This window comes from Chiloscyllium plagiosum, unplaced genomic scaffold (genome assembly GCF_037043375.1).
Source record: "Chiloscyllium plagiosum isolate Xiang-an unplaced genomic scaffold, Cpla_swu_hap1 HiC_scaffold_25, whole genome shotgun sequence".
Lineage (NCBI taxonomy): Eukaryota > Metazoa > Chordata > Chondrichthyes > Orectolobiformes > Hemiscylliidae > Chiloscyllium > Chiloscyllium plagiosum.
In genome coordinates this window covers 6,838,351-6,864,544 of record NW_028270163.1, presented here as the reverse complement: position 1 = coordinate 6,864,544, position 26,194 = coordinate 6,838,351, and the positions used below count along the sequence as shown (strand labels likewise).

Genomic DNA, 26,194 nt, shown 5'->3' with positions numbered 1-26,194 from the left:
AACGTCAAAGACTTAATTTGCTCCCTGTCTGTAAAGACATTAAGTGTACGTGTGCCAAGGATTTCTTTCTATGAATAAAGTATATTTTTGCAGTTAAAAAGCATGTGTCAAACCAAGTGATATCATTTTGGATTAAGCCTTATGCCATTTAACAGGAGTAAAAATGCGGAACTTTAACAGGAGTGAAAATCTGGAATTTCGCTCTTAAAAAGATTAACCATAATAATGTATCGAAAAGGACATTGAACGCCTTTGGATCCCTGTTAGGACAATCACACCAGGCATCAGACTGGCAAGCCTTTACACTACTCCTTCAATGTCAACTATATCCCAATGGCAAGGAGACCAAAATTATACACAAACCTCCAATAATGACCAGGGGTCTGTTTAACTGTAGGACATCCTTACGCCTACACACAAGCCCTCTTGGAATAAAGTCCATTTACCTTGTTCATATCTACCTCGGCTATGGGAACACACTGAGGAGAATCAATTTCCATGTGTCATTTAAAATTGTCAATCCCATAAAAATAATCAAACATGGTATTTTAAAATACACCTTCTGTGGGATGTGGGCATTGCTGAGTGACCAGCATTTATTGCCTGTCCCGAGTTCCCCTTGAGAAGGTGGGGGTGAGCTGCCTTCTTGACCCGCTGCAGTCACATGCTGTAGGTAGACCCACAATATCATTAGGGAGGGAATGCCAGGATATTGATCCAGTGACACTGAAGGAACAGCGATAAATTTCCATTTCATGATGGCGAGTGGACTCGAGGGGAATTTGCAGGGGATGGTGTTCCCATGTATCTGCCCCCCTTGTTCTTTTAGATGGAAGTGGTCATGGGTTTGGAAGTTGCTGTCATGGTGAGTTACTGCAGTGCATTTGGGGATGGTACACACTGCTGCAAATGAGCATTGGTGGTGGAGCAGGTTTGCAGAATTAGGTACAGGTGCAAACTGAGCTGGCCTTACAGTGGATACTGCTGACCTGACTTTAAACACAGTGAATCCTGCCTGAACTGTCACGTATGTCTGCCTCTCATTTTTCTTTCAGATGTGAATTGTTTGAATGTCACCTTTTTTTTGAACTCAGCACCAAGTTGAGTTCATGTTGCTGTGAAATGCCTTTGTGTATTTTCCTCGTTCAAGGTACAATTTGATGCAAAGTGTTTTTACTGAATTTAAAAGCGACAATTATTGGCATATCAATAGACCATCTTATCAGCTGGAAATTCCAGTATGAGGCAGATACAAGCAGACTCCCGAATCATCAGTATGCTGGAAGTTCTCTCGATGATGCTGCACTCACCATAATAAATTATACTCTTGCTGTTTTTTCGGAAGAAGGTCCCAGTTGCACGAGGTGTGACGATATCAGCTCGCCGACTTAACAATTCTGTCACCAGACTCACATTCCCATTTGCCACAGCGATGTGAAGGGCTGTTTCCCCTGTTTTGGACAAAATCATTTCCAACATTTCCAAATTCACTCAATAAACATCAATAGATACAACAGGCAAAAGCACACATCCTGTAAGATACTCACAGCCCACCCCCACTCACTGCCCACCCCCCACCCACTGCCCATTCCCCCACCCACTGCCCACGCCCCACTTCAGCCCATTCCCCCACTCACAGCCCACGCCCCACTCACTGCTCATCCCCCCACTCACAGCCCATTCCCCCACTCACAGCCCATTCCCCCACTCACAGTCCATTCCCCCACACACTGCCCACCCCCATTCCCCCACTCACTGCCCACCCCAATCCCCCAGCACTGCCCATCCCCCACTCACTGCACATCCCCCACTTCAGCCCATTACCCACTCACTGTCCACCCACCACTCACTACCCATCCCCCACTAAATGCCCACCCCCCCACTTACAGCCCATTCCGCCACTCACAGCCCATTCCCCCACTCACAGCCCACGCCCCACTCACTGCTCATTCCCCCACTCACTGCCCACCCCCATTCACTGCCCATCCCCCAGCACTGCCCATCCCCCACTCACTGCACATCCCCCACTTCAGCCCATTACCCACTCACTGTCCACCCACCACTCACTGCCCATCCCCCACTAAATGCCCACCCCCCACTCACAGCCCATTCCCCCACTCACAGCCCATTGCCCCACTCACAGCCCACGCCCCACTCACAGCCCATTCCCCCACTCACAGTCCATTCCCCCACTCACTGCCCACCCCCATTCTCTGCCCATCCTCCAGCACTGCCCATCCCCCACTCACTGCACATCCCCCACTTCAGCCCATTACCCACTCACTGTCCACCCACCACTCACTGCCCACCCCCCACTAAATGCCCATCCCCCACTCACTGCACATCCCCCACTTCAGCCCATTACCCACTCACTGTCCACCCACCACTCACTGCCCATCCCCCACTAAATGCCCACCCCCCACTCACAGCCCATTCCCCCACTCACAGCCCATTCCCCCACTCACTGCCCATTCCCCCACTCACTGCCCACCCCCATTCCCCCACTCACTGCCCACCCCAATCCCCCAGCACTGCCCATCCCCCACTCACTGCACATCCCCCACTTCAGCCCATTACCCACTCACTGTCCACCCACCACTCACTGCCCATCCCCCACTAAATGCCCACCCCCCCACTCACAGCACATTCCCCCACTCACAGCCCATTCCCCCACTCACAGCCCACGCCCCACTCACTGCCCATTCCCCCACTCACAGCCCATTCCCCCACTCACAGTCCATTCCCCCACTCACAGTCCATTCCCCCACTCACAGTCCATTCCCCCACTCACTGCCCACCCCCATTCACTGCCCATCCCCCAGCACTGCCCATCCCCCGCTCACTGCACATCCCCCCACTTCAGCCCATTACCCACTCACTGTCCACCCACCACTCACTGCCCATCCCCCACTAAATGCCCACCCCCCACTCACAGCCCATTCCCCCACTCACTGCCCACCCCCCACTTCAGCCCATACCCCAACTCACAGCCCATTCCCCCACTCACAGTCCATTCCCCCACTCACAGCCCACGCCCCACTCATTGCCAATCCCCCACTCACAGCCCATTCCCCCATTCACAGCCCACCCCCCACTCACTGCCCATTCCCCACTCACTGCCCATTCCCCACTCACAGCCCATTCTCCCACTCACTGCCCATTCCCCCACTCACTGCCCATTCCCCCACTCACTGCCCATTCCCCCACACATGCCCACCCCCCACTCACAGCCCATTCACCCACTCACAGCCCACCCCCACTCACTGCCCGTCCCCCACTCACTGCCCATTCCCCCACTCACTGTCTAGTCCCCCACTCACAGCCCACCCCCACTCACTGCCCATTCCCCCACTCACTGCACATTCCCCCACTCACAGCCCATTCCCCCACTCACTGTCTAGTCCCCAACTCACTGCCCACCCCCCCACTCACTGCCCATTCCTCCACTCACTGTCCTGTCCCCCACTCACTGCCCTGTCCCCCACTCACTGCCCTGTTCACCCACTCACTGCCCTGTTCCCCCACTCACTGCCCATCACCCACTCACTGCCCATCCCCCCACTCACTGCCCATCCCCCCACTCACTGTCTAGTCCCCAACTCACAGCCCACCCCTGCTCACTGCCCAACCCACCACTCACTGCCCAACCCCCCACTCACTGCCATGTCCCCCACTCACTGCCCAGTTCCCCCACTCACTGCCCAGTTCCCCCACTCACTGCCCTGTTCCCCCACTCACTGCCCTGTTCCCCCACTCACTGCCCTGTTCCCCCACTCACTGCCCTGTTCCCCCACTCGCTGCCAATTCCCCCACTCGCTGCCAATTCCCCCACTCGCTGCCAATTCCCCCACTCACTGCCCATTCGCCCACTCACTGCCAATCCCCCACTCACTGCCCATTCCCCCACTCACTGCCAATTCCCCCACTCACTGCCCATCCCCCACTCACTGCCAATTCCCCCACTCACTGCCCATTCCTCCACTCACTGCCCATTCCCCACTCACAGCCCATTCCCCCACTCACTGCCCTGTCCTCCACTCACTGCCCTGTCCCCCACTCACTGCCCTGTCCCCCACTCACTGCCCTGTCCCCCACTCACTGCCCTGTCCCCCACTCACTGCCCATCCCCCACTCACAGCCCTGTCCTCCACTCACTGCCCTGTCCCCCACTCACTGCCCTGTCCCCCACTCACTGCCCTGTCCCCCACTCACTGCCCTGTCCCCCACTCACTGCCCATCCCCCACTCACAGCCCACCCCCATTCACTGTCCGTCCCCCACTCACTGCCCATTCCCCCATTTCCCACTCACTGCCCATCCCATTTTCACTGCCAATCCCCCACTCACAGCCCATTCCACCACTCACAGCCCATTCCCCACTCACAGCCCATTCCCCCACTCACAGCCCATTCCCCCACTCACAGCCCATTCCCCCACTCACAGCCCACTCCCCCACTCACAGCCCACTCCCCCACTCACAGCCCATTCCCCCACTCACAGCCCATTCCCCACTCACAGCCCATTCCCCCACTCACTGCCCTGTCCTCCACTCACTGCCCTGTCCCCCACTCACTGCCCTGTCCCCCACTCACTGCCCTGTCCCCCACTCACTGCCCTGTCCCCCACTCACTGCCCATCCCCCACTCACAGCCCTGTCCTCCACTCACTGCCCTGTCCCCCACTCACTGCCCTGTCCCCCACTCACTGCCCTGTCCCCCACTCACTGCCCTGTCCCCCACTCACTGCCCATCCCCCACTCACAGCCCACCCCCATTCACTGTCCGTCCCCCACTCACTGCCCATTCCCCCATTTCCCACTCACTGCCCATCCCATTTTCACTGCCAATCCCCCACTCACAGCCCATTCCACCACTCACAGCCCATTCCCCACTCACAGCCCATTCCCCCACTCACAGCCCATTCCCCCACTCACAGCCCATTCCCCCACTCACAGCCCACTCCCCCACTCACAGCCCACTCCCCCACTCACAGCCCATTCCCCCACTCACAGCCCATTCCCCCACTCACTGCCCATTCCCCCACTCACTGTCTAGTCCCCAACTCACAGCCCACCCCCGCTCACTGCCCACCCCCCCACTCACTGCCCATTCCTCCACTCACTGCCCTGTCCCCCACTCACTGCCCTGTCCCCCACGCACTGCCCTGTTCCCCCACTCACTGCCCTGTTCCCCCACTCACTGCCCATCCCCCACTCACTGCCCATCCCCCACTCACTGCCCATCCCCCAACTCACAGCCCACCCCTGCTCACTGCCCATTCCCCCACTCACTGCCCTGTCCCCCACTCACTGCCCAGCCCCCCACTCACTGCCCTGTCCACCACTCACTGCCCTGTCCCCCACTCACTGCCCTGTCCCCCACTCACTGCCCTGTCCCCCACTCACTGCCCTGTTCCCCCACTCACTGCCCTGTTCCCCCACTCACTGCCCTGTTCCCCCACTCACTGCCCTGTTCCCCCACTCACTGCCCTGTTCCCCCACTCACTGCCCGTTCCCCCACTCACTGCCCTGTTCCCCCACTCACTGCCCTGTTCCCCCACTCACTGCCCTGTTCCCCCACTCACTGCCCGTTCCCCCACTCACTGCCAATTCCCCCACTCGCTGCCAATTCCCCCAGTCACTGCCCATTCACCCAGTCACTGCCAATTCCCCCACTCACTGCCCATTCTCCCACTCACTGCCCATCCCCCACTCACTGCCCATCCCCCAACTCACAGCCCACCCCTGCTCACTGCCCATTCCCCCACTCACTGCCCATTCCCCCACTCACTGCCCTGTCCCCCACTCACTGCCCTGCCCCCCACTCACTGCCCTGTCCACCACTCACTGCCCTGTCCCCCACTCACTGCCCTGTCCCCCACTCACTGCCCTGTCCCCCACTCACTGCCCTGTTCCCCCACTCACTGCCCTGTTCCCCCACTCACTGCCCTGTTCCCCCACTCACTGCCCATTCCCCCACTCGCTGCCAATTCCCCCACTCGCTGCCAATTCCCCCACTCACTGCCCTGTTCCCCCACTCACTGCCCTGTTCCCCCACTCACTGCCCATTCCCCCACTCGCTGCCAATTCCCCCACTCACTGCCAATTCCCCCACTCACTGCCCATTCTCCCACTCACTGCCCATTCCCCACACACTGCCCATCGCCCACTCACTGCCCATCGCCCACTCACTGCCCATTCTCCCACTCACTGCCAATTCCCCCACTCACAGCCCACCCCCCACTCACTGCCCATTCTCCCACTCACTGCCCATTCTCCCACTCATGCCCATCGCCCACTCACTGCCCATTCCCCCACTCACTGCCCATCGCCCACTCACTGCCCATCGCCCACTCACTGCCCATTCCCCCACTCACTGCCCATTCCCCCACTCACTGCCCATCGCCCACTCACTGCCCATCGCCCACTCACTGCCCATTCCCCCACTCACTGCCCATTCCCCCACTCACTGCCCTGTTCTCCACTCACTGCCCTGTCCCCCACTCACTGCCCTGTCCCCCACTCACTGCCCTGTCCCCCACTCACTGCCCATCCCCCACTCACTGCCCTGTCCACCACTCACTGCCCTGTCCACCACTCACTGCCCTGTCCCCCACTCACTGCCCAGCCCCCCACTCACTGCCCTGTCCATCACTCACTGCCCTGTCCCCCACTCACTGCCCTGTCCCCCACTCACTGCCCTGTCCCCCACTCACTGCCCTGTTCCCCCACTCACTGCCCTGTTCCCCCACTCACTGCCCTGTTCCCCCACTCACTGCCCTGTTCCCCCACTCACTGCCCTGTTCCCCCACTCACTGCCCGTTCCCCCACTCACTGCCCTGTTCCCCCACTCACTGCCCTGTTCCCCCACTCACTGCCCTGTTCCCCCACTCACTGCCCGTTCCCCCACTCACTGCCCATCCCCCACTCACTGCCCATCCCCCAACTCACAGCCCACCCCTGCTCACTGCCCATTCCCCCACTCACTGCCCATTCCCCCACTCACTGCCCTGTCCCCCACTCACTGCCCTGCCCCCCACTCACTGCCCTGTCCACCACTCACTGCCCTGTCCCCCACTCACTGCCCTGTCCCCCACTCACTGCCCTGTCCCCCACTCACTGCCCTGTTCCCCCACTCACTGCCCTGTTCCCCCACTCACTGCCCTGTTCCCCCACTCACTGCCCATTCCCCCACTCGCTGCCAATTCCCCCACTCGCTGCCAATTCCCCCACTCACTGCCCTGTTCCCCCACTCACTGCCCTGTTCCCCCACTCACTGCCCATTCCCCCACTCGCTGCCAATTCCCCCACTCACTGCCAATTCCCCCACTCACTGCCCATTCTCCCACTCACTGCCCATTCCCCACACACTGCCCATCGCCCACTCACTGCCCATCGCCCACTCACTGCCCATTCTCCCACTCACTGCCAATTCCCCCACTCACAGCCCACCCCCCACTCACTGCCCATTCTCCCACTCACTGCCCATTCTCCCACTCATGCCCATCGCCCACTCACTGCCCATTCCCCCACTCACTGCCCATCGCCCACTCACTGCCCATCGCCCACTCACTGCCCATTCCCCCACTCACTGCCCATTCCCCCACTCACTGCCCATCGCCCACTCACTGCCCATCGCCCACTCACTGCCCATTCCCCCACTCACTGCCCATTCCCCCACTCACTGCCCTGTTCTCCACTCACTGCCCTGTCCCCCACTCACTGCCCTGTCCCCCACTCACTGCCCTGTCCCCCACTCACTGCCCATCCCCCACTCACTGCCCTGTCCACCACTCACTGCCCTGTCCACCACTCACTGCCCTGTCCCCCACTCACTGCCCAGCCCCCCACTCACTGCCCTGTCCATCACTCACTGCCCTGTCCCCCACTCACTGCCCTGTCCCCCACTCACTGCCCTGTCCCCCACTCACTGCCCTGTTCCCCCACTCACTGCCCTGTTCCCCCACTCACTGCCCTGTTCCCCCACTCACTGCCCTGTTCCCCCACTCACTGCCCTGTTCCCCCACTCACTGCCCGTTCCCCCACTCACTGCCCTGTTCCCCCACTCACTGCCCTGTTCCCCCACTCACTGCCCTGTTCCCCCACTCACTGCCCGTTCCCCCACTCACTGCCAATTCCCCCACTCGCTGCCAATTCCCCCACTCACTGCCCATTCACCCAGTCACTGCCAATTCCCCCACTCACTGCCCATTCTCCCACTCACTGCCCATCCCCCACTCACTGCCCATCCCCCAACTCACAGCCCACCCCTGCTCACTGCCCATTCCCCCACTCACTGCCAATTCCCCCACTCGCTGCCAATTCCCCCACTCACTGCCCATTCACCCAGTCACTGCCAATTCCCCCACTCACTGCCCATTCTCCCACTCACTGCCCATCCCCCACTCACTGCCCATCCCCCAACTCACAGCCCACCCCTGCTCACTGCCCATTCCCCCACTCACTGCCCATTCCCCCACTCACTGCCCTGTCCCCCACTCACTGCCCTGCCCCCCACTCACTGCCCTGTCCACCACTCACTGCCCTGTCCCCCACTCACTGCCCTGTCCCCCACTCACTGCCCTGTCCCCCACTCACTGCCCTGTTCCCCCACTCACTGCCCTGTTCCCCCACTCACTGCCCTGTTCCCCCACTCACTGCCCATTCCCCCACTCGCTGCCAATTCCCCCACTCGCTGCCAATTCCCCCACTCACTGCCCTGTTCCCCCACTCACTGCCCTGTTCCCCCACTCACTGCCCATTCCCCCACTCGCTGCCAATTCCCCCACTCACTGCCAATTCCCCCACTCACTGCCCATTCTCCCACTCACTGCCCATTCCCCACACACTGCCCATTCTCCCACTCACTGCCCATTCCCCACACACTGCCCATTCTCCCACTCACTGCCCATCGCCCACTCACTGCCCATTCTCCCACTCACTGCCAATTCCCCCACTCACAGCCCACCCCCCACTCACTGCCCATTCTCCCACTCACTGCCCATTCTCCCACTCATGCCCATCGCCCACTCACTGCCCATTCCCCCACTCACTGCCCATCGCCCACTCACTGCCCATCGCCCACTCACTGCCCATTCCCCCACTCACTGCCCATTCCCCCACTCACTGCCCATCGCCCACTCACTGCCCATCGCCCACTCACTGCCCATTCCCCCACTCACTGCCCATTCCCCCACTCACTGCCCTGTTCTCCACTCACTGCCCTGTCCCCCACTCACTGCCCTGTCCCCCACTCACTGCCCTGTCCCCCACTCACTGCCCATCCCCCACTCAATGCCCACCCCCCATTCACAGCCACTCACTCACTGTCCATTCCCCCACTCACAGCCATCCTCCACTCACAGCCCACGCCCATTCACTGTCCGTCCCCCACTCACTGCCCATTTCCCACTCACTGCCCATCCCATTTTCACTGCCAATCCCCCACTCACAGCCCATTCCCCCACTCACTGCTCATTCCCCCACTCACAGCCCATTCCCCCACTCACAGTCCATTCCCCCACTCACAGCCCATTCCCCCACTCACAGCCCATTCCCCCACTCACAGCCCATTCCCCCACTCACAGCCCATTCCCCCACTCACAGCCCATTCACCCACTCACTGCTCATTCACCCACTCACAGCCCATTCCCCCACTCACAGCCCATTCCCCACTCACTGCCCATTCCCCCACTCACTGCCCATTCCCCCACTCACTGCCCATTCCCCCACTCACTGCCCATTCCCCACACACTGCCCATTCCCCACACACTGTCTATCCCCAACTCACAGCCCATTCCCCACTCACTGTCCACCCCCCACTCACTGCCCATCCCCCACTCACAGCCCATCCTGCACTCACAGCCCATTCTCCCACTCACAGCCCATTCTCCCACTCACAGCCCATTCTCCCACTCACTGCCAATTCCCCCACTCACTGCCAATTCCCCCACTCACTGCCAATTCCCCCACTCACTGCCAATTTCCCCACTCACTGCCCATCCCCCACTCACTGCCCACCCCCCACTCACTGCCCATCCCCCGCTCACAGCCCATTCTCCCACTCACAGCCCATTCCCCCAGTCACACCCATCCCCCACTCACTGCCCACCCCCCACTCACTGCCCATCCCCCACTCACAGCCCATTCTCCCACTCACAGCCCATTCTCCCACTCACAGCCAATTCCCCCACTCGCTGCCAATTCCCCCAGTCACTGCCCATTCACCCAGTCACTGCCAATTCCCCCACTCACTGCCCATCCCCCACTCACTGCCCATCCCCCACTCACTGCCCATCCCCCAACTCACAGCCCACCCCTGCTCACTGCCCATTCCCCCACTCACTGCCCTGTCCCCCACTCACTGCCCAGCCCCCCACTCACTGCCCTGTCCACCACTCACTGCCCTGTCCCCCACTCACTGCCCTGTCCCCCACTCACTGCCCTGTCCCCCACTCACTGCCCTGTTCCCCCACTCACTGCCCTGTTCCCCCACTCACTGCCCTGTTCCCCCACTCACTGCCCGTTCCCCCACTCACTGCCCTGTTCCCCCACTCACTGCCCTGTTCCCCCACTCACTGCCCTGTTCCCCCACTCACTGCCCGTTCCCCCACTCACTGCCAATTCCCCCACTCGCTGCCAATTCCCCCAGTCACTGCCCATTCACCCAGTCACTGCCAATTCCCCCACTCACTGCCCATTCTCCCACTCACTGCCCATCCCCCACTCACTGCCCATCCCCCAACTCACAGCCCACCCCTGCTCACTGCCCATTCCCCCACTCACTGCCCATTCCCCCACTCACTGCCCTGTCCCCCACTCACTGCCCTGCCCCCCACTCACTGCCCTGTCCACCACTCACTGCCCTGTCCCCCACTCACTGCCCTGTCCCCCACTCACTGCCCTGTCCCCCACTCACTGCCCTGTTCCCCCACTCACTGCCCTGTTCCCCCACTCACTGCCCTGTTCCCCCACTCACTGCCCATTCCCCCACTCGCTGCCAATTCCCCCACTCGCTGCCAATTCCCCCACTCACTGCCCTGTTCCCCCACTCACTGCCCTGTTCCCCCACTCACTGCCCATTCCCCCACTCGCTGCCAATTCCCCCACTCACTGCCAATTCCCCCACTCACTGCCCATTCTCCCACTCACTGCCCATTCCCCACACACTGCCCATCGCCCACTCACTGCCCATCGCCCACTCACTGCCCATTCTCCCACTCACTGCCAATTCCCCCACTCACAGCCCACCCCCCACTCACTGCCCATTCTCCCACTCACTGCCCATTCTCCCACTCATGCCCATCGCCCACTCACTGCCCATTCCCCCACTCACTGCCCATCGCCCACTCACTGCCCATCGCCCACTCACTGCCCATTCCCCCACTCACTGCCCATTCCCCCACTCACTGCCCATCGCCCACTCACTGCCCATCGCCCACTCACTGCCCATTCCCCCACTCACTGCCCATTCCCCCACTCACTGCCCTGTTCTCCACTCACTGCCCTGTCCCCCACTCACTGCCCTGTCCCCCACTCACTGCCCTGTCCCCCACTCACTGCCCATCCCCCACTCACTGCCCTGTCCACCACTCACTGCCCTGTCCACCACTCACTGCCCTGTCCCCCACTCACTGCCCAGCCCCCCACTCACTGCCCTGTCCACCACTCACTGCCCTGTCCCCCACTCACTGCCCTGTCCCCCACTCACTGCCCTGTCCCCCACTCACTGCCCTGTTCCCCCACTCACTGCCCTGTTCCCCCACTCACTGCCCTGTTCCCCCACTCACTGCCCTGTTCCCCCACTCACTGCCCTGTTCCCCCACTCACTGCCCGTTCCCCCACTCACTGCCCTGTTCCCCCACTCACTGCCCTGTTCCCCCACTCACTGCCCTGTTCCCCCACTCACTGCCCGTTCCCCCACTCACTGCCAATTCCCCCACTCGCTGCCAATTCCCCCACTCACTGCCCATTCACCCAGTCACTGCCAATTCCCCCACTCACTGCCCATTCTCCCACTCACTGCCCATCCCCCACTCACTGCCCATCCCCCAACTCACAGCCCACCCCTGCTCACTGCCCATTCCCCCACTCACTGCCCATTCCCCCACTCACTGCCCTGTCCCCCACTCACTGCCCTGCCCCCCACTCACTGCCCTGTCCACCACTCACTGCCCTGTCCCCCACTCACTGCCCTGTCCCCCACTCACTGCCCTGTCCCCCACTCACTGCCCTGTTCCCCCACTCACTGCCCTGTTCCCCCACTCACTGCCCTGTTCCCCCACTCACTGCCCATTCCCCCACTCGCTGCCAATTCCCCCACTCGCTGCCAATTCCCCCACTCACTGCCCTGTTCCCCCACTCACTGCCCTGTTCCCCCACTCACTGCCCATTCCCCCACTCGCTGCCAATTCCCCCACTCACTGCCAATTCCCCCACTCACTGCCCATTCTCCCACTCACTGCCCATTCCCCACACACTGCCCATTCTCCCACTCACTGCCCATTCCCCACACACTGCCCATTCTCCCACTCACTGCCCATCGCCCACTCACTGCCCATTCTCCCACTCACTGCCAATTCCCCCACTCACAGCCCACCCCCCACTCACTGCCCATTCTCCCACTCACTGCCCATTCTCCCACTCATGCCCATCGCCCACTCACTGCCCATTCCCCCACTCACTGCCCATCGCCCACTCACTGCCCATCGCCCACTCACTGCCCATTCCCCCACTCACTGCCCATTCCCCCACTCACTGCCCATCGCCCACTCACTGCCCATCGCCCACTCACTGCCCATTCCCCCACTCACTGCCCATTCCCCCACTCACTGCCCTGTTCTCCACTCACTGCCCTGTCCCCCACTCACTGCCCTGTCCCCCACTCACTGCCCTGTCCCCCACTCACTGCCCATCCCCCACTCAATGCCCACCCCCCATTCACAGCCACTCACTCACTGTCCATTCCCCCACTCACAGCCATCCTCCACTCACAGCCCACGCCCATTCACTGTCCGTCCCCCACTCACTGCCCATTTCCCACTCACTGCCCATCCCATTTTCACTGCCAATCCCCCACTCACAGCCCATTCCCCCACTCACTGCTCATTCCCCCACTCACAGCCCATTCCCCCACTCACAGTCCATTCCCCCACTCACAGCCCATTCCCCCACTCACAGCCCATTCCCCCACTCACAGCCCATTCCCCCACTCACAGCCCATTCCCCCACTCACAGCCCATTCACCCACTCACTGCTCATTCACCCACTCACAGCCCATTCCCCCACTCACAGCCCATTCCCCACTCACTGCCCATTCCCCCACTCACTGCCCATTCCCCCACTCACTGCCCATTCCCCACACACTGCCCATTCCCCACACACTGTCTATCCCCAACTCACAGCCCATTCCCCACTCACTGTCCACCCCCCACTCACTGCCCATCCCCCACTCACAGCCCATCCTGCACTCACAGCCCATTCTCCCACTCACAGCCCATTCTCCCACTCACAGCCCATTCTCCCACTCACTGCCAATTCCCCCACTCACTGCCAATTCCCCCACTCACTGCCAATTTCCCCACTCACTGCCCATCCCCCACTCACTGCCCACCCCCCACTCACTGCCCATCCCCCGCTCACAGCCCATTCTCCCACTCACAGCCCATTCCCCCAGTCACACCCATCCCCCACTCACTGCCAATTCCCCCACTCACTGCCAATTCCCCCACTCACTGCCAATTTCCCCACTCACTGCCCATCCCCCACTCACAGCCCACTCCCCCACTCACAGCCCATTCTCCCACTCACAGCCCATTCTCCCACTCACAGCCCATTCTCCCACTCACAGCCCATTCCCCCAGTCACACCCATCCCCCACTCACTGCCCATTCCCCACTCACTGCCCATCCCCCACTCACTGCCCACCCCCCACTCACTGCCAATTCCCCCACTCACTGCCAATTCCCCCACTCACTGCCCATCCCCCACTCACTGCCCATCCCCCACTCACTGCCCATTCTCCCACTCACAGCCCATTCTCCCACTCACAGCCCATTCTCCCACTCACAGCCCATTCCCCCAGTCACACCCATCCCCCACTCACTGCCCATTCCCCACTCACTGCCCATCCCCCACTCACTGCCCACCCCCCACTCACTGCCAATTCCCCCACTCACTGCCAATTCCCCCACTCACTGCCCATTCCCCCACTCACTGCCCTGTTCTCCACTCACTGCCCTGTCCCCCACTCACTGCCCTGTCCCCCACTCACTGCCCTGTCCCCCACTCACTGCCCATCCCCCACTCAATGCCCACCCCCCATTCACAGCCACTCACTCACTGTCCATTCCCCCACTCACAGCCATCCTCCACTCACAGCCCACGCCCATTCACTGTCCGTCCCCCACTCACTGCCCATTTCCCACTCACTGCCCATCCCATTTTCACTGCCAATCCCCCACTCACAGCCCATTCCCCCACTCACTGCTCATTCCCCCACTCACAGCCCATTCCCCCACTCACAGTCCATTCCCCCACTCACAGCCCATTCCCCCACTCACAGCCCATTCCCCCACTCACAGCCCATTCCCCCACTCACAGCCCATTCCCCCACTCACAGCCCATTCACCCACTCACTGCTCATTCACCCACTCACAGCCCATTCCCCCACTCACAGCCCATTCCCCACTCACTGCCCATTCCCCCACTCACTGCCCATTCCCCCACTCACTGCCCATTCCCCACACACTGCCCATTCCCCACACACTGTCTATCCCCAACTCACAGCCCATTCCCCACTCACTGTCCACCCCCCACTCACTGCCCATCCCCCACTCACAGCCCATCCTGCACTCACAGCCCATTCTCCCACTCACAGCCCATTCTCCCACTCACAGCCCATTCTCCCACTCACTGCCAATTCCCCCACTCACAGCCCATTCCCCCACTCACTGCCAATTCCCCCACTCACTGCCAATTTCCCCACTCACTGCCCATCCCCCACTCACTGCCCACCCCCCACTCACTGCCCATCCCCCGCTCACAGCCCATTCTCCCACTCACAGCCCATTCCCCCAGTCACACCCATCCCCCACTCACTGCCAATTCCCCCACTCACTGCCAATTCCCCCACTCACTGCCAATTTCCCCACTCACTGCCCATCCCCCACTCACTGCCCACCCCCCACTCACTGCCCATCCCCCGCTCACAGCCCATTCTCCCACTCACAGCCCATTCCCCCAGTCACACCCATCCCCCACTCACTGCCAATTCCCCCACTCACTGCCAATTCCCCCACTCACTGCCAATTTCCCCACTCACTGCCCATCCCCCACTCACAGCCCACTCCCCCACTCACAGCCCATTCTCCCACTCACAGCCCATTCTCCCACTCACAGCCCATTCTCCCACTCACAGCCCATTCCCCCAGTCACACCCATCCCCCACTCACTGCCCATTCCCCACTCACTGCCCATCCCCCACTCACTGCCCACCCCCCACTCACTGCCAATTCCCCCAGTCACACCCATCCCCCACTCACTGCCCATTCCCCACTCACTGCCCATCCCCCACTCACTGCCCACCCCCCACTCACTGCCAATTCCCCCACTCACTGCCAATTCCCCCACTCACTGCCCATCCCCCACTCACTGCCCATCCCCCACTCACTGCCCATTCTCCCACTCACTGCCCACCCCCCACTCACTGCCCATTCTCCCACTCACTGCCCATCGCCCACTCACTGTCCATTCCCCCACTCACTGCCCATCGCCCACTCACTGTCCATTCCCCCACTCACTGCTCATTCCCCCACTCACAGCCCACCTTCCATTCACAGCAAGTCACTCACTCACTGTCCATTCCCCCACTCACAGCCATCCTCCACTCACAGCCCACCCCCATTCACTGTCCGTCCCCCACTCACTGCCCATTCCCCCATTTCCCACTCACTGTCCATCCCCCACTCACAGCCCATCCCCCACTCACAGCCCATCCCCACTCACAGCCCATCCCCCCACTCACTGCCCATCCCCCCACTCACTGCCCATCCCCCCACTCACTGCCCATCCCCCCACTCACTGCCCATTCCCCACTCACTGCCCATTCCCCCACTCACTGCCCATTCCCCCACTCACTGCCCATTCCCCCACTCACTGCCCACCCCCCACTCACTGCCCACCCCCCACTCACTGCCAATTCCCCCACTCACTGCCCAGTTCCCCCACTCACTGCCCATCCCCCACTCACTACCCATTCCCCCACTCACTGCCCATTCCCCCACTCACTGCCCATTCCCCCACTCACTGCCCACCTCCCATTCACAGCCAGTCACCCACTCATGGTCCATTCCCCCACTCACAGCCATCCTCCGCTCACAGCCCACTCCCATTCACTGTCCGTCCCCCACTCACTGCCCATTCCCCCCATTTCCCACTCACAGCCCATTCCTCACCCCCCACTCACTGCCCACCCCCCCCCCCATTTCCCACTTACAGCCCATTCCCCACCCCCACTCACTGCCCATTCCCCATCCTCCACCCACTGCCCATTCTCCCCATTTCCCATTCACAGCCCATTGCCCATTCCTCTCTGAGTATTGCGCATGTGTAGGGATTCACAATGCTTATATTCGAGTTTCCTACAGAGTACCATGCTGACTCACCCTGAGACTATACCAAGCTAAACCAGCTAGTACCTGCGTAGAGCTCGCCAGAGATTGGAATGTTCATGAGCTCAGGAGCCACATCAAGGAGAGCGATTGCTGCCCTGTTAGCATTGTACGTCGCGGCTACATGCAATGCTGTCTCCCCCATTATACCTGCAGAGATGGAGTGAAGAAAATTTGTGATGGGATTTAGTGAAGCTGGTAGGGGGAGCCCTGAGCAAAGAAACAGCTAAGACAAAGTACAGTGATTCATTGTATGCCTCTTGGGGAGGGTGATGAGACGCTACAGTCAGTCCTTTATGACCAACCTCATGACCAATGGCTTGGTCATAGACTTCCATTGGATTGGACCCCACTTGTGGGCAAAGTAGTTGTCATTGCCTTCTCTAAGATGGCTGACCGGAGACTCTCACACTCTTACTTCCTGTTTTCAGGAGTATTGGAAGGATTGATCAGGCTGACCCTGTGTTTATAGTCACAGTACAGACCCGCCTCCATGGCCAATGAGCCTTAGAGTGGGAGCTGGGCTGGGATTTCCTGGTCCAAACGTAAAGACGTCAGTACTAGACTGTGAGATTATGGTTATGGATTAGTACACATGGATTAGTACACATAGTGTTTCTTCCACAGTAACACTCCTGAGGTTTCAGGGCTGGTTAACCATCTCTATTTATGACAGCAGGATGGGCAGCAGTGGTGACCGGTTCAGCTCCAATACTGTGACATAAAGGGAGATGACACTTGAGAACTTCACCCTAACCCATAGCTCCACTCCAATTCTTCACAGTCCTTCTTGACTTTTGTTTCCCTTTCGGTGGATGGGTTATCAACAGACATTTAAGCCCTGAGTAAAACAAAACAAACAACAGTGTATGCTGGAAATCTGAAACAAATACAGAAAGTGCCAGAGAAACTCAGCAGGTCTGGCCGCAAATGTTGAGAGAGAAACAGAGTTCACATTTTGAGCCTGATATGGTGGCTCCATGGTTAGCACTGCTGCCTCAAAACACCAGGGATGCGGGTTCAATTCAACTCGTGGCTGACTGTTTGTAGAGTTTTGCACATTCTCCCCATATCTGTGTGGGTTTCCTCCGGTTTCCTCCCACGGTCCAAAGATGTGCAGGTCAGGTGGCTTGGCTACATTACAGTGTCCAGGGCTATACAAGCTAGGTGGGTTAGCCATGGGAAATGTGAGGTTATGGGGTGGGGGGCTGCGGTTGGGTCTGGGTGGGATCCTCTTCAGAGGGTTGGTTTGGAACTGATGGGCCGAATGGCCTGCTTCCACACTGTAGGGATTCTACGACTCTTCTTCGAAATGAACTGAACTCGTAATGTTTGCTCTGTCTCTCTCTATCACACACTACAAATGCTGCCAGACCTAATATGTGTCTCCCAACAACTTCTGCTTTCTGTTTGCATCTGCACTCTGGCTTGACGCATGCTAGCTCGTATTATGTAAGGATGCAAGAAAGTAGTTACCTTTTCTCATTAGTTTTAATTCTAAGGAACATCAGCATGGATGTGGACTGAATTGGTTACTATTGTGATCTGAGAAAGAGGAATTTCAGGACTGTAGTGGGTGCTGTACTCCACGGGAAGGTCTATATACATCTTCAAATAAACACACTGGTTGAATAATATTGAAATAAAATGTTTGCTACAATTCAAACTTTTAAGAGATAGGCTGTTGGTCACAGTAACTGGAGGGAGAGTTACAGTAAGGAAAATGTTGCTGGTATTTAAAATTGCAATATGTTGTTATGGTCAAATTCAAAAGGTTTGGGATTAGGAGGTAACAGTATAACATGAGAAACCATGAATACCCTCAACTTTACCTAGTAATCTATTCAAACAACAGAGGTTGGGTTAGGAGCTGGACTGGGGGTACTGAAGGAAGTGGCACAAGGAAAGCTCGCTGTATCTTTCATCCTACTTTCACCACTGGGTATTGTGAATAGTCTGGGAGAAGCCAGTTTCAAACTTGCTCATCAAATCTGACACATGCTTTACGTAAAAGAAACCGTACATTGCTCTCTACGCTGGGATTATCAGATGTAATACTGTCTCTAACATTTCAAATCTGTTCAAAGGACAGCAAATAATTACGCAGCTAAAGATGTTTGGGATAATCCAAAAAGTGGGTAAAAAGGTCGAGATCAGCCCTCCACATCAGAGAGGCAGGGTAGACTCTCCGAGCTGCGTAGCCTCATTCTGTAGCTATCCCAGTTTTTGCTGAGCTATATTTCTATAAACACCAGTGTTCCGAAGATGTGTTAAACAGAGCATTGATTTATAGTTTAATCAGCTGACCCTCTATGTACATCTTACGACACGGTGGCTCAGTGGTTAGCCTTACAGCACAAGGGACCCAGGTTTAATTCCCACCTCGGGCAACTGTGTGGAGTTTGCACATTCTCCCCGAGTCTGCGTGGGTTTCCTCTGGGTGCTCCGGTTTCCTCCCACAGCCCAAAGATGTGCAGGTCAGGTAAATTGGCCATGCTAAATTGCCCGTAATGTTAGGTGGATTACTCAGGGGTAAATGTAGCGGAATGGGTCTGGGTGGGTTGCCCTTCGGAGGGTCGGTGTGGACTTGTTGGGCTGAAGGGCCTGTTTCCACATTGTAAGGAATCTAATCTAATCTTTAGAATGCAAAACTCTTTTGCTAAACAGAGCATATCGCTGTGAAGGAGCTGCAATGTTGTGGGTGGGAAGCCACCTTTTATCCAACGGAGAGGTAGAGTTGACAGAGCCCCTGATAGAGACATTGGCACTCTGGAAGGATGAGCAGCTCTTTCTCATCAAGGTCATTCGGGAGTTAAATCCTGGAACAATAAACGCCTTTGGCTCTCACCATGGCAACAGGAAGCCGGGTCGGATGTAGAAACAAGGTGCTAGAAGCAGGAATAGACCATTTAACCCTCTGGAATTTGACTGCCATTTGATAAGATTATGATTACTTAGGGCTGTAATTTAAACTCCACTTCCTGTATGATCCTCATAACCCTTGACTCCTTTATCGATTGGAATTCATTCTAACTCTACCTTGGGTCAGTTCAATGGCCAACCTTGACTGCTCCCTCAGAAAGAGAACTCCACAGCCCAATAACCCTCTGGGAAGACAAAGTTCTCATCATCTCTGTCTTGAAAGAGTGAGACCTTATTCTTAAATTGTACCCCCTAATTCCAGTCTCCCCCCCCAAAAAGAGTCAGTGTTGCCCCTTCAAGTTCTTCAGGATGTTATAGATTTCAATAAGGTGTACAAATTGGTGTTTAGCAGTACAGAACTTGAGGATTGCTGAAAAAGACAAGAAGGTTTTCATCTTGCACTCATTAAGACAGCGCGGTGGCTCAGTGGTTAGTTCTGCTGCCTCATTGTGCTAGGGACCTGGGCTCAATACTAGCCTCAGACTAGTCTGTGTGGAGTTTGCACATTCTGCATGGGTTTCCTCTGGGTGGTCCACAGTCCAAAGATGTGTAGGTTATGTGAATTAGATTAGATTAGATTAGGTGCCCGTTGGTGTGGAAACAGGTCCTTTGGCCCAACAAGTCCACACCGACCGTCCAATCCTACCCTATTACTCAACATTTCCCCTAACTAAGAGAATGGGGAGAATGGGGAGTGGCACGGTGACTCAGTGGTTAGCACCTCACAGCACCAGGGTCCCAGGTTCGATTCCAACCTCAGGCGACTATCTGTGTGGAGTTTGCACATTCTCCCCGTGTCTGCGTGGGTTTCCTCTGGGTGCTCAGGTTTCCCTCCACAGTCCAAAGATGTGCAGGTCAAGTGAATTGGCCATGCTAAATTGCCCATAGTGTTAGGTTCATCATTCAGAGGGAAATGTTTCCACATTTGTAGGGATTCTATGATTCATTAGGACAATTCACAAGGACAGTGCAGCATTTAAACAACATCTTGCGACAGTCAGCTCATGTAGGCATTTCCAATGTTATGCCAAAGTTGGATCACAAATAGAAATTTGGACATAAATTGTCTGTGGAGAAGATTTTGATTTAATTTCATAGAATTCCTAAAGTGTAAGAGCAGGCCATTCACCTCACCCAGACCCAATCCCTGTAATCCTACATCTCCCACAGCGAGCCCACTCAGCCTGTACATCCCTGCACACTATGGGGCAATTCAACATGGCCAATCCATCTAATCTGCACATCGTTTGGACTGTGGGAGGAAACTGGAGTACCCAGAGGAAACCCACGCAGACACAGGGAAAATGTGCAAACTCCACACAGACAGTCACCCGAGGCTGGAGTCGAACCTGGGTGTCTGGCGCTGTGAGGCAGCAGTGCTAACCACTGAGCCACCATGCTGGCCTATTTATTACTTGTCACACATTTATTATTGTCATGTACTGAGATGCAGTGAAAAGTATGGTTTTGTGTGTTAACCAGACAATTCATACCTTACATAAGTACATCAGGGTAATGAAACAAGAGGGGGCAAGAATAAGCCCAACAATTATGGACCAGGTCAATTTAACTTAAGAGGTTGTGAAACTTTCAAAAACAATAATTTGGTCCAGGATTAATAGACACCTGGACCAATATGAGTTTGTTAAGGAAACCCAGCAAGGATTTCTTAAGGGAGATCTGTGTTTAACTAACTGACTGGAATTTCAATGTATGTGAAATCAAGCATCCAGAGATTGCCGAAAATGGTTCCAGGGATGAGAAAGGTCAGTTGTGAGGAGAGATTGGAGAACTTGGGACTGTTCTGTTTGAAGAGGAGAATGCCAAGGGGTGATTTGATCAAAGTTTTCAAAAGCATGGGGAGAAATTGTTGCCATGCGTAAAAGAATCGAAAATGAGAGTGCATATTTTTAAAATAATTTGCAAAAGAGGCAAATGCGAAGTGAGAAAAAACATTTTTCACATTGTGATTTGATAGGTGGGGGAGTATCTGTCTGGAAGTATGTCAGAGATCGGATCAAGTGAGGAATTCAAGAATATTGGAAAATTATTTAAATAGGAATCCTATCCAGGGCTACTGTGGAAAAGGCTGGAGATTGGAACCACTCGTTCAGAGAGGCAGGGCAGACAGGATGGGCCAAATGGGCCAAACCAATTCTGTGATTTAAAACAATGTTTCTCACCTGTTTCCAAAGGGTTAAATGAAGGACATTGAGCAAGTTTAAAAATATCCTGGTCTTTATTTTCTTTGGCTGCAAAATGTAGAAGTGACTCGTTGATCCTGTTAATAGAGGCAGAGTGAATATATTAATGTGTTGATCACACGCAGCGCAATGCCCCGGTGCATGACTTTCACTGTTTCTGTGCTGTCAGATTGTTGAACAGGTATTAACCAGAGTCATGTTTGGGACCAGCCATCTTAAGTTGCATTGCCAAGACCAGCCCAACACGGACTAACGATGACGTCAGTGAAGGTAAAATGGCAGCACAATATAGCACCATGGTTCCAGCGGTGAAGGGGCTCAAGGCCAGCTAATTGCTTCATGCTGGTCTCAACATCAGGGAGGAAGAGTCTGGATCCAGACCCATGGTTAAGACACTTAACTAGAAGGACTGTAATGTTGGACTTTTACATTTATTTCTTTATATTCTATATCTTTTTTTCCTGTGTTTTTAAGATGCTGCTGGATAGTGGTGACATTATACAGCACTTTTCACGGTATTTGTAACAAATACATATAACAAGCATACATGACAATAAATACATAATTGAACCCAATAAACCTGTATCTAACTCCGTGCTGTCCCTGTCCTGGGAATGTTTGATGGGGGACAGTGTAGACAGAGCTTTAAGCTGTATCTAACCCTGTGCTGTCCCTGTCCTGTAAGTGTTTTTGGAGACAGTGTAGAGGTAGCTTTACTCTCTATCTAACTCTGTGCTGTCCCTGTCCTGTGATCGTTTGATGGAGACACTATAGAGGGAGGCTTACTCTGTATCCAACCCCGTGCTGTCCCTGTCCTGGGAGTGTTTGATAGGGACAGTGTGGAGGTAGCTTTACTCTGTATCTAACCCCATGCTGTCCCTGTCCTGGGAGTGTTTGCTGGGGGAACCAGTGTAGAGGGAGATTTACTCTGTATCTAACCCCGTGCTGTCCCTGTCCTGGGAGTATTTGATGGGGACAGTGTAGAGGGAGGTTTACTCGAAAACTAACCCCGTGCTGTCCCTGTCCTGGGAGTGTTTGCTGGGGGAACAGTGTAGAGGGAGATTTACTCTGTATCCAACCCCGTGCTGTCCCTGTCCTGGGAGTATTTGATGGGGGAACCAGTGTAGAAGGTGTTTTACTCTGTATCTAACCCCGTGCTGACCCTGTCCTGGGAGTGTTTGATGGGGACAGTGTAGAGGGAGGTTTACTCGAAAACTAACCCCGTGCTGTCCCTGTCCTGGGAGTGTTTGATAGGTCAGTGTAGAGATAACTTTACTCTGTATCTAACCCCGTGCTGTCCCTGTCCTGGGAGTATTTGATGGGGGAACAGTGTAGAGGGAGATTTACCCTGTGCTGTCCCTGTCCTGGGAGTATTTGATGGGGGAACAGTGTAGAGGGAGATTTACCCTGTGCTTTCCCTGTCCTGAGAGTGTTTGAAGGGGGAACAGTGTAGAGGGAGATTTACCCTGTGCTGTCCCTGTCCTGAGAGTATTTGATGGGGGAACAGTGTAGAGGGAGATTTACCCTGTGCTGTCCCTGTCCTGAGAGTATTTGATGGGGGAACAGTGTAGAGGGAGATTTACCCTGTGCTGTCCCTGTCCTGGGAGTATTTGATAGGGGTACAATGTAGATAGGGCTTTACTCTGTATCTAACCCCAGGCTGTCCCTTTCCTGGGAATGTTTGTGGAACGATGTTCAGGCAGTTGTATCCTGTATAAAAATAATTCAGAAAAAATTATGCATGAACAATAATTCAGGCAGTTTCTCTAACAAACATTAAGTTTTCACAAGCGGAATGTGTGATTTTGCAGTTTCTCTGTTTCTACAAGTCAGACAGCTCAGTGCTGACACCTAGTGACAAGTAGGAAATAGTGCTCACCCCCAGCCTAATGTGTCCTGCACAAAATGAGCTGAGGCATTATAGGATGGGCATGCCTGATCGCTAGTTTTAAAGGTATGATGGTAAGATGATAAAACAACACCCAAATCTTACAGAAGCAGCGATATTCCATCCAGTTTATGCTACCAATGCTGGAACTGTAGCCTGAGTTGATCAGAGTCTGTGACAGAAAGGATGGGGTTACACTCTGAAACAAACACAATGCACATGGACGCGCCGTATCATTTCCCAGCTTTCATCTGTACATTTAACTTATTGTGCCAGGCGCAGTGAAGAAGGGGGTGGGGCGTGAGGAGATCTGACTGGCACAGAAACTTCCAGTTTCTTCCACAACGGGCAATTGTCATTCACCAGACTCAATTGTGAGGTGGGTGATAAAGGAATGCCCTGACTCTATAGTCTTCAATCAATGCCATTGTGTGTGTCGGTATGGATGGGGGCACCAGTGCTACCTGTGCTTGCTCTCTGACCTTGCCCGTCTTGCGAGAACAAGTTTCTGGCCTGCAAGGACAATGCCAGGGGCCTGACTCTATGAAATATATGAAGTTTGAAGATCTCAAACCCTCACACCAATATCAACCTGTGAATCCATTCAGTTGTCACTTCAGGGCAGCGCTATGAGACAGGATTGACACCAGACGAGAGAAAAGGCAAGAGAAGACAACGCAATATTAAAATGGTAGGTTTTTAAGGAGTATATAAAGGAGCAGAGAAGTGCCACAAGATGGAGAGATCAGGGAGGGCTCGGCCAGCTGAAGGTATGGTTTGACTTTCAGGAACGGACCCAATTCCTCAGCTCAATGAGCAGACACAGAAGGTGACACTATCACCTTGCGTTGCTCGTGTGTAAGAATAGAATTTAACCTCCAGCCTCTAAACCTTACAGAGCTCCACTCTCAGGATCAGAGAACAAACCTGATAACTCCAGGGGGGGGGGGGGGCTGCTCCCAAAGACAGATTGTTCACTCCTTACTTTCCTGTTTAACTTTGCCTCTGACAATTCATCTGAACACGCTTGGCATTCTCCTCCCCCCCGCCTTAACCGTTTCCCCTCTAGGTTTCTTCCCAGTGGGGTAGCATGGATCATGCCCCTGTTCATAGCTGACTCAGATTTGCCAGGTGATGGCCTTGGCAGCCACAGAAAGTGGCTTCATCCCGAAGAAAAGGTGACATCAGCACACTCAACCCCACGCCCTTTCGGAATACCCCTTCTGTTGCTCCTGCACCTCACTTACCTCTTCTGCTGTCTCACATGCAGTTCATAAACCTCCGGATCAAACTCCTTGTCAGACTGCTGATCTGGCACCAGTCCATGGAGCCAATTCCGGAAGGTCAACCTCCAGCCTCCCCAGAAGAGCCCTGGCATTTTGTCCCTGGACTCCAGGCACAGAGTGAGAATCAATGCTCCTAAAAACTGGGTAGGACCTTTGCCAACAATGGTCTTCCAACTGATTTGTTGCAATGAAATGTCTTAGAGAGAAACTAAATCTTGCTTTGCCAGTTGTTAGCAGACTGGAAGATGGAATCTTGTAAGTAGTTAGCTTCAGTTCAGTGCAGCCAGCCTGTGGCATGTTCTGGTCTGATAGAGACTGATAAATGTAGTGACTGGAACACTGCAGGATTTGTCACACCTTTGGGGAGGAGCCAGTAACAGTCTCACACGTATCTCTTAACCCTTTGAGTTCAGCTGCTGTCTTTCCAGTCAATGGGGAGAGAAAGGACCGCAGATACTGGAAAGTCAGAGTTGATAAAGTGTGGAGCTGGAAGAAATACAGCAGGTCAGGCAGCAGCAGAGGATCAGGAGAATCAACGTTTCTGGCAGGACCCTCCCCAGGACTTTCCAGTCAATGTAAAGTAATCATACAGCACAGGGTTAGCTATAAACTCCCTCTGCACTTTCCCCTATCAAACACTCCCAGGACAGGGACAACATGGGGTTACATACAGAGCAAAGTGCTCTCCACACTCTCCCCATAAAACATTCACAGCACAGGGTCAGCATGGAGATGGATGCAGAGTAAAGCCTCCTCTACACTGTCCCCATCTAACACTCCCAGGACAGGGACAGCATGGGGTTAGATACAGAGTGAAGCTCCTTCTGCACTTTCCCCACCAAACACTACTAGGAAAGGAACAGCATAGGGTTAGATAGAGAGTAAAGCTCCCTCTACACTTTCCCAGTAAACACTCTGAGGACAGGGACATGGAGTTAGATACAGAGTAAAGTTTCCTCTACACAGTCCCCTATCAAACACTGCAAAGTCAGGGACAGCACAGAGTTAGGTACAGAGTAAAGCTCTCTCTACACAGTCCCCTATCAAACACTCCCAGGACAGAGACAGCACGGGGTTAGGTACAGAGTAAAGCTCTCTCTACACTGTCCCCTATCAAACACTCCCAGGACAGGGTCAGCACAGAGTTAGGTACAGAGTAAAGCTCTCTCTACACTGACCCCTATCAAACACTCCCAGGACAGAGACAGCACGGGGTTAGGTACAGAG

At 55.8% G+C, this 26,194-nt stretch overlaps 1 protein-coding gene across 1 annotated transcript in view; it reads right to left on the bottom strand.

The window, feature by feature from the left end:
* trpv6 (transient receptor potential cation channel, subfamily V, member 6) overlaps positions 1-25,217 on the bottom strand; it is a 59,526-nt gene extending 34,309 nt beyond the window's left edge. The window contains exons 1-4 of the mRNA XM_043714239.2: positions 24,929-25,217; positions 21,773-21,870; positions 16,695-16,817; positions 1,311-1,451 (exon numbers count right to left, since the gene is read on the bottom strand). Of these exons, the coding sequence (XP_043570174.2) occupies positions 1,311-1,451; positions 16,695-16,817; positions 21,773-21,870; positions 24,929-25,059 (493 nt within the window). The 5' untranslated portion in view covers positions 25,060-25,217. The remainder of the gene's footprint in view (positions 1-1,310; positions 1,452-16,694; positions 16,818-21,772; positions 21,871-24,928) is intronic.
* Positions 25,218-26,194: the final 977 nt, after the last annotated feature.